This window comes from Hesperophylax consimilis, chromosome 11 (genome assembly GCF_061612785.1).
Source record: "Hesperophylax consimilis isolate HC1 chromosome 11, BYU_Hcon_1.0, whole genome shotgun sequence".
Lineage (NCBI taxonomy): Eukaryota > Metazoa > Arthropoda > Insecta > Trichoptera > Limnephilidae > Hesperophylax > Hesperophylax consimilis.
Window position 1 is genome coordinate 21,212,079 of NC_142846.1, and position 9,616 is coordinate 21,221,694.

General features: G+C 34.8%; 1 protein-coding gene across 1 annotated transcript in view; it reads left to right on the plus strand.

Moving 5' to 3' along the window:
• Positions 1–7,057, plus strand: part of LOC149419909 (uncharacterized) — a 128,135-nt gene extending 121,078 nt beyond the window's left edge. The window contains exons 5-7 of the mRNA XM_089637080.1: positions 3,377–3,517; positions 4,482–4,643; positions 4,829–7,057. Of these exons, the coding sequence (XP_089493206.1) occupies positions 3,377–3,517; positions 4,482–4,643; positions 4,829–5,014 (489 nt within the window). The 3' untranslated portion in view covers positions 5,015–7,057. The remainder of the gene's footprint in view (positions 1–3,376; positions 3,518–4,481; positions 4,644–4,828) is intronic.
• Positions 7,058–9,616: the final 2,559 nt, after the last annotated feature.

Genomic DNA, 9,616 nt, shown 5'->3' on the forward strand with positions numbered 1-9,616 from the left:
GTACACGCTGCCTGGTGACGCATTCGCGAATAACCATAATAATCACCGACTCGCGACCACGTTCACATGTACGTGGGCTACTAATTACCAACAAGTATTGTTTTAGGTATTATGTCGCCGTAACGCCCGTTGATCTTTTTCCACAATGCCCGCCTTTAATCTGCTTTATTTGATTTTGTTTTGTAATCGCGTGTGGCCGGGCTGAGTGCAATCATTGACTTCATTGACTTGGGCATATTCGGCTATGGCCCAAGACAGTTCAGTCTTTCAGACAAGGTACAGACTACAGACTTTTGTACTTACTTGATATTCCGCACGCGCTGACTTTTAAAGGAAACTGTCATTTCGCAAATTGACTTGTCAATCGTGGCGTATTTATAGATTATTATCTTTATCTTATATTTCGTGGGATTGCACTTGCGAATTTTTTATATCGCCTGCATAATGCACAAGTCGACGCGCTCAAATATTAACGCATCCGTTCCCATAGAAAAAACTGACAACTTTGTTTCAATCTTTAGTGACTACCGTCTTTCAAAGCATATTACGATAATCTCAACAATGCATGAGTATAAAATGTACAAAGGGCCAGCATGAATGCATAAAATAATGTGTTTGTTTTATCTTAACACTTTTTTAATCTAGATGATAGCTGCCTTGGTGTTATATTCTTACAAGTAAACGATATCTCGAGGAATGTTGCTCATTAGTCATTAGTCATTACACAAATCGATCAAACATCTTCACATTGTAAGGTGGATTTATAGGAACGATGCCTGTTATTAGTATGAGTAAGAAACGATAAAGTTACTCAATGATCGAACTTAAGCACTGCTTGTATTATGATGTGATATGAATATTGGTATGTCGGTTGAAATACTGATCTATCGCCGTCTCACGCGGTGGTGTGTGCGAGAGTGTGCGTGTGTGTGTGTGTGAATGTTTGTGTGCCGCGAATCTCATGGCGACATTGCGTCTGGCAGAACGAACGACAAACGTGGGCTCTTATCTCTTGGCATATTCTGTTACCCCGGCACCCAATGTAAACACTGCATACGTATAATTGTTGTTGATAAAACGATTCATCGTACTCGCTTTTGATTAGAGTAAACACTTTTCATTAATATATCTTATGTGTGGAGTCACAAAAAATCGAGTTGGAACCTAATATTATTAGGTATTAACGATTTTTATTCGGCGCAATCTCAGAATGCTTCGGACAGTTAGGGTGACTAATTTAGAAGTTCTTTATCATGTAACCAAATAATTCGGAATCTTAGGCTCAGAAGAAAAAACTCTCAATATCTCACATCTTGAAAATTGACTTAAAGATCAACAATAGATGTATTAGGTTCAAGTTCATGTTTTATTACATAAGGCATAATACATAAAATTACTAAAGCACGTGTAAATGATTATAAATTATAAATCGCAGTTCATAAATGACAGTAAAATTCACCGCCAACAATCTCGTCTTTAAGTACCTACTTCAAAGATGCCAAATTAGCCAGGCGCTCTGCCATAGTATTTTAGCACTGTCAGTTGCAGGTGTTAACAGCCGAAACCAAACTGCTGACGGGAGGAATTCTATTCGGAACTCTGCATTGTCTTGAGAAAGCGACGTTAATACCACACACGATCATTTCGGGTCATTCGCAACAACTTTATTAAATAATTACAATTCGCTCGTTATAAGACACCAGTATAAACAAGAGTCTATCCACGAAAATGTATCATTTTATATAAGATTTAAATGTGTTGAAGTGCTTCGTGGAAATGTGTTCGTCGCTCGCTTGGAATTTCATTGAGTTGCAGTAGAGATAATCGTATGAGCAAAACATTGTATTTATCAGCCAGACGCTTGCAGACTGCTTGGCACCAAATCCCACGCACAATCGAACAAGAGAATTCCATTCACAGGTTCACGATAGTGCCATGAGGCGTTTCTTTAGAAAACATCTGTGGAATTTCGGACTGCGATAAGGATAACAACGCTCGTAAGAAATCCCCTGTAGATCGTTTACTTGGAAATGAGAAGAAAAACAACAGGCTAAAGCTGAAATATGCTTAAATGCTTATGTTTGTTATTATCTATTAGCAATTAGTAAAAATGATAATTTTTTAGGAATGAATAGAATGTAGGCAGGCTTCTCAGTATTACGAGTCGGCGAGAAGTAGTGAGAAAGATTTGATATCTACCTTCGAGTTTTTTAATGTTATAACTTTTAACGACGTTGTTATTGATGCAAATAAGTAGATATGTTCTACAGTAAAATTGTAATACTTACTTGAGTAATACGCTTCAATATAATCAGCAAAGCGAATTATCAAATCACAACATCACCCAAACCTAGGCTAAGAAAGTATGTGGGAATATTAAAGATTCCATCGAACCGATTTTATTTATCCGCTCGCGTTTTCAGGCCTCGTTTCTCAGATATCCACTACCATGACATCATAAAGAGAGTGACTAAACTACAATCGATACTTTCCAAGTAACGTGGTACCTATACACGCCGCTAACATAATAACAGCTATTCGCTTTCCACGTGAACTGTCTCGAAATCTTGGCGTGAGTAGCTTTAGGTCACATGGCCAATGTTTATTATTTTCACGGTTTTGGGAAAATTAAACAAAAAACGCACGTACGGCACACACTTCACATAATAACATTTTAAGTGTTTATTTTGTTGCCTAGTATTACGTATACCCGCGACCTTCTCTCGCGACCGGAGGTTTGATTCTTAATTCAAGCCCGTTTCGTTTGAAATCGACGGATTTTTCTCGGAAACTGACGATGCTCGAAGCCTTAGGCGATATTATATGAACGCTTTATATCCTTACCTTTTTTACCGTGTCACTGTACAGGTATCTACCTACCTTCATTCCTAACCTGCACCGTGAAATCTTTTATGCGCATACCAAATACAAAACTTGTTGTATTTCACCAAGCTTAATTAATAGTTTTAAATTTATGTTTTGTGACAGTTCTCATTGCATGATACCCAAGCTATAATTTAACTGGCGTCGAGCGTTGACGCATTGGAATCACATAAAGTGCATCAGTAAATTAATCTGCAGAAGCTCAGCGATAGTCACGCTTGTCTGCTGGATATTGTTTTACTCTTTTAGCGGAAAAGCGTTAGTCATCTCAGTGAACCATACTCTACAAATTGGCAAATTGCTACCAGGGTTCAATCTGTTGATTACTTTTCACCGAAGCCAGTAATCTGAAAAGTTTTTTTAACCAAATTTCCGAGGAATCAAAAGAATTATTATTATTCACAGTTTCTTGTTAAAATGGGACGGGCTTGCCTGGAAATAATTATCGCTTATTAGATTATTTGAAACTAATTTATTGTTTTCTTTGTTACAGGTTAAGAAAACCTTCAAAGTTGACTACGATGAACATCATAAGTCGTGGAAGCAGCAACACTACGACTGGCTGCCGAGCCACGAGAAGATCCCAAAAGTTCTGGGAGAAGAAGTGCCAGCCGATCATCTTCAAAAAATTGAGGTAATTATTTTTTACCCTTTTATGCCAACCCCATATCAATAAATGTTAGTAGATTATCTAATTAGAATAACTGGAATGATGGCAGCTTTTCTAATTCATATGATATGAGCAATAGATGTAATCATTTTTTGTCTCTGGGGAACATAAAGAAGCACAAAAGTGTGGAGGGTGATCCTTGCCCCGGGCTGTATGGCACAAGGCTTTGACCTGACTTAGTTTGACCTTGGCTGTGATACCAATATAACTTTAATAGCGTGACGAATATCAGAGATAAATTCGGCACCGATTAACCGTTTGCATTCTGCAAATCTCCTAGTCTCATATGGATAGGTGAATATTCCGATTGACTGTGGCGTGAAACATTTTGGGAAACTTTAATTTGATGTCTGCGAGGTGTGCGTGCAGTGTTAGACAATTTGACGGTATATGACGATCTCTATCATCATATCTCCGTCAAAAATAATTATAGACGTCTCTCCTCAGCTTTGAATACATCAAACTTTTGAAATGTAAATTTTGACTTTGTCTATCAATGGTTAACAGCGTTGAGGAGCAAATTTTTCGCCGCCATCGGTATCACGCTATTATTTGTGTGCATCCAGTAACCTTGGCTGGAATACTCTTTGGATGTATGTTTTAGTTTATTTTTTGAATGAGTGGTGCATGCATCCCGAGTATCATTTGGATGCAACATGACTACTCCGTATCCGTCATTTGTACGATTTGTTTCTCATTAATTCCGTCACGCAATGCCACTTCAGACACTTGTCATTTTCCAGTCTGCGTATAACCAGCAATCATAATGCAATTATCGAAGCAACAGCCGGACTTAAACCATAGTTAATAGGAATCACAAAAATATTCAAAGAAATCGTGTCGAGATGCACACGAGACAAGCATTCTGATATTTGAATTTAAAAACTCTTTAGCTCTCTTTAACATTATTTCAATTTTTTTTCTACAGAACAACCTCGATGGAACTCTAGCTGACTCCTACGAATATCTCCAGACCTTTGCCGTGGGTCTGGAACAAGTCGCCAGGGATCAGCGCAACAACGCATCTCCATTCAAAGACCTTTTCACTGGAGCTGAGTACAAACTGCGCGCTGTGCTTTGCGAAATTCAGGTAATTATCTTTAACGAGTTTGTTTTTGTCATATCATTTACGCAGTTAACTTATGTGATGTATACTCGATTATCTCTTTACGTCTGTTTTAGTCGCTCTCAAGCATTTTGACGTGTTTTCTTTTTATGTTTCACTTATTATTTTATTTTGACATTCCACTAACGTTATTGTTATTTTTTCTCCAGGTTGCCATCATTGAGCGCAATGCAGAGCGCCGCCCAGACATCACTCGCGACATCATGAAGGACGAGTTCCGTAATCTGGACGACTCCTACAGGAACCTGCGTGACTGGTTCATCTACAGAGACTACATGAACGCTTTGGAGTACGTCATCAAGGTCTTCGAATTCTACAGCTCCAAAATGCCTTAAATCATTCATCGAAGCAACAAGGCTCAGTTTCTCTTCTCTTGATGTGACTTCATCCAGAACGCCAGATTTGAAAACAACAGAAAAATAGGCGGATCTAACACACAATCATCCTTCTCTCAGTTTTAAATTGAAATTTTTGGACTGTTTCATCTACATGGATTAGTCCAATGACAATAACCGAATTTCCCTTTGTAGAATATTCCCCAGATTGTTTTGAACAACTAATGCTTATTCTATAAAATATTGGGACTCTATTAATCTGATTTGCTTGGAATGCAATTCATTTTTGGTTTTTGCATATTAAAATGGACAACCCTTTTTAAAATGAGTACATATAATAATAAGTGTGGAAATTTAGCTCTCACCGTTGATGTCGTGTAGATGTTAAAATATATATATTTATATGTATCATGCAACAAAGATAGTTAAAAAAATTAGAACTGATTCGAGTACTTCTCCCAATCTTAAAAAGAGTTTTTTGTTAATCCGATTCAACTTAAAGTTACTATTATGGTGTCTTATAAAAAAATATACGTGTCATGTTATGAAACGTAGCTGTAAATACATATTGTAGATATTTTAGCAGAAGTGCTAGTGTTAAATTCTATATCGGGTGTCATTAAAGTTTTCAAATCTATTTCTGTGTTAGATTCGTAAAATAATAATATACTAGCATAATACTAGATCTTTGTTCATTTAATAAGGTGTGAATTTAGCAGGAAGAGACTTTTAATATTGGGTTGTCTGGAAACGATGACTGGGGCTGTAGACTAATTGATGTATGTAGTGTTATTGTGAATCGGTGTTATAACAAATGTATCGAAATGCTACTTAATATTTCATGTATGTACTGATCATACTAAGGCGTTCATTTCAGAAGCATCCTTTTGACAGTAATGAATTATGCCTTAGTGTAGATATTTATTAAAATTTTGAATGGACTGTGTCGTTCGGTAACTTGTTTTACTCCTTAGACTGTTGAGCCATTTTTTGCCATACTCGTTTTAAAACGCAGTACTTAGTTGACGAGACTTGAATAGACCTAAGGACTCACTCCTCAATGAAAACGAACTCAGGTCTCGTTAACATTATAGATAACTGGTAATTTACGATAGACAAATTGAAGTATTTTAAATATAATTATATGTTTAGTCAATCTCCTACTAAAACATCGAAACATGGCCATAATTATTATAAATTTGATTTCATTTTTTATGGATTGTATTAATTATATTTATTGATTCATTTATAAATTCAACGATTTATTTATATTGAAATGTAAGTTGTTCGCTTTTAAGATAGTTTTAGAGATGTTATTTAAATAAATTATTACTAGGTTATTTATTTTATATGTAATATTCGATTATTATCCCATACATGCTAATCAGTATTTATACGGCTGCTTTATTTAGACCAATTTAAAGTATTATTCTCAATTGCTTCCTTGATTAGACCCCTGAAAATACTCGCTTGCATCTAACTGATAATACACATATTAAATACTAGCAAACACAGGCAGCTAAGGAAAGTCTAAACAGAAAGGGCTAACTCGAATCATTGTATTGTATTAAACTATCAAACATCGTTTTATACGGGCTGTGCACAAGTGTTTTTAAATTAATTTAAATTTATGTAATATTTTTCCTTCTGCCAACCTATCTAATGATTTCTATAAAAAGATAAACATTGAATATTATCGATGATTTCGCTAACTATGTCTGTGATATATAATTCATTTATTATTTTTAATGTTAAATTAACTGTTTGTTCTTTGATCTAAATTTTTTCCATTACAAAATCGTAATGTTCCTATGTTATCTTAATTACTATTCTTGTGTGTTTAAATATTCTTTTTGGTTCATTATATGACTAGTGCGCAAAAGGAAAAAGCTCCTCCATGTTTTTTTGTATCGAGCCGATAAACTAAATAAATTTTATTGATGAATGGATAAATAATTCGACGTTAATACAATTTATGTTAATATTTATAAAAACCCTTGTAAATATATAATTTATTAAACAAAATTATTTTATGTAATTGATATATACTATTGGAATGAGATGTATAATTTTAAACCAAAGACAGATTATTCCTCGTAAAACAAAGTTTTTTTCTTGAACAACTCCGTATTTCTTTTCCTTATTCATTACTCCTTTCCCTTCCGCAGTCCATCGTATTGAATTCACAATGATTGCCTAAAAAATATAGTGGTCAGATCAAATGTAAAAATTGTATTGTTTGTACAGTAAGCTGACATTACAACTATTCTAACAAGCGACCAAAATTGATAAACAGCATTCGTGGAAGTCAGCTCTTAAGTGAGTTTTAGAAAAGAGTTTGAGAATTATAAAATAATTGTTGGGAACATATTACCCAGTTTCACCCGACTTTTTATGTGAAACAAATAAAAATCTTTTCGATGGAAATCACGGACTGAAAATTGTTGCGGTAACCTAGCAATTATTTCAAGTGGATAAAGCTGTAAAAATTGCTTTATGCAAGAGCTCACAGATCAAATTTTATTTTACTAGGATCTTCATAAAATATATTTTGTACTAGAGAAAATATACGATGTTCAGAGCAGACGATATAACTGTGCTGCTAATTTATTTATTTATTTAAAGAAGAGTTATAGAGGCGGACGGCAGTGCGGCGGATATCAGTCGGGCAACATGCATTTGATTTTTATACAAATCTACATTTTCATTTCGAGATTATTGAAAATTTATTGTCTATGTTTGTTTAAAAAAAAACAATGCTCCCGGGCAACGAAGGGACTTCAGCTAGTAGCGACATAATTGTATCCTTTTACTCCTCAATGTTACAGAAATAGAGGTTGCAGTGGAGCTATCAGCGACAGGATCAACCAGTAAACCAAAAAAAAGGTTTTAAGGCAATGCCATACGTAGTAATGCAAAATCATGTGTTTTTGGTTTGAAAATTTGGTCGCCTAGAAATGTTTCAGATGCTTTAAATAAATACCGCGAGTATAATACATTTTGGCCTTTGAAATAATCGAGTATTTTTTACGTAAGTCTTTTTATAAGCCCAGAAAAAAATAATTTATAAGGCCCATGAAAACTGCTTTAAAGTTCAAAATTTCCTACTTACGAACCCATTTTTGGTTATGGTTTTATTGTATAATGTTGCAAATTAAGTTATTTATAAAATGATCGGAAAACATTTAAATATTTATGCCTGAACATCCACAAAATAAAATAAAAAAACAATTTTTGGCCATATTTTTTTCTTGCCTAAATCAAAACAGCTGGATGGTGTGTAGCGGGAATTTAAGCCTTATCGCCATCTACATAAGGAGTGTTATTGATGGCTGCTCGATTAAAAATATTACATGACGTATAGCATCGCCTTAAATCTTTAACTAAGTGTTTTAGTGTCTATATCTGAATTGCAAAGATCTCCGATAATTGTCTTACGCATCGCAACATCCTGCAACAATAATTGGTGAGAAAGGTGCCATCTTCAAGATGGTGAGACTGTAAGTGTGGTCATCATATAAAAAAGAATAAATCATAATTTTATTATTATTACTGTATACAATTTATTTGCTAGTCACCTTTCCGTCCCAGTGTTGCCAGGTTGTTAATAGGCACCACTCAATCAATAATGATTTATACAAAATCATCAAATGTACTTGTTGAAATCATCGGGTTACATCACCTGACTCCTGGGCGTAGGTACCTACTTTGAATCACAGATTAATGATTTTCAAGGACGATAATATAAATAATTAATATCTAAATAAAAATTTTAATGTTCGTTTGTACTAAATGTCAAATCTCCGAAAGATCTTCACCAATTACTTTGAAATTTTGACACAACTTTGTATTCGAATACGCGTGTAATTTTATCTATTTTATATAAATGTCAACTGTGACAGGTAAAAACATGCTTTTTTAAAACAGAGTGCGTATTGGACAACCAAGCATTTTGAAAAAAATGCTCCATCTGTTAGACGTAAAAGCAACAAGCGCTATTGTTTTAATAATTATGATTGCATGAGATGAAAAATATCTTATATGTAATATTGGTAGCTTCGTGGCTGGAAGGTTAAGATCCCTGGTGTGCGAAGATACATTTTGGTTAATTTATTGAAATGAGTTATTTCGAATTTTTATAAGAGAATGTAAACAATATTTTTGAGACATTTCAAAGTGATAGGTATATAACCTTTTTGATTTTTTTAAAATTTGAATACCGCACAAGAATCCCAACTACTCCCAACCATCTGGAGCCAGTGAGACTGTAGCATCCCTAATTGGTGTATGTTGTGATGCTTAAGGTAGGGGGAGGGAAAGGGGATGGGAAAGAAGAAGGTGGGGGAGTACCTGGCTTTTCAGATCTGGTCACAAAACACGGTTAAGGCCATTTCAAGCAACGTTTCGATTCTGAACGGTGGTCATACCATGGCGATACTGAGAGTATCTTCCACTCTGGAATGTGCCGCCAGTATAATATATATTATTTTAATTTAACAAAGAAAAAGTAACGGGAATTCAACAAATAAAATTTTCTTTAATGCTTGTCGAGAGCCTTACATCTCGACCACGTAGGCCGTCAGTAACCATATATAATAGATT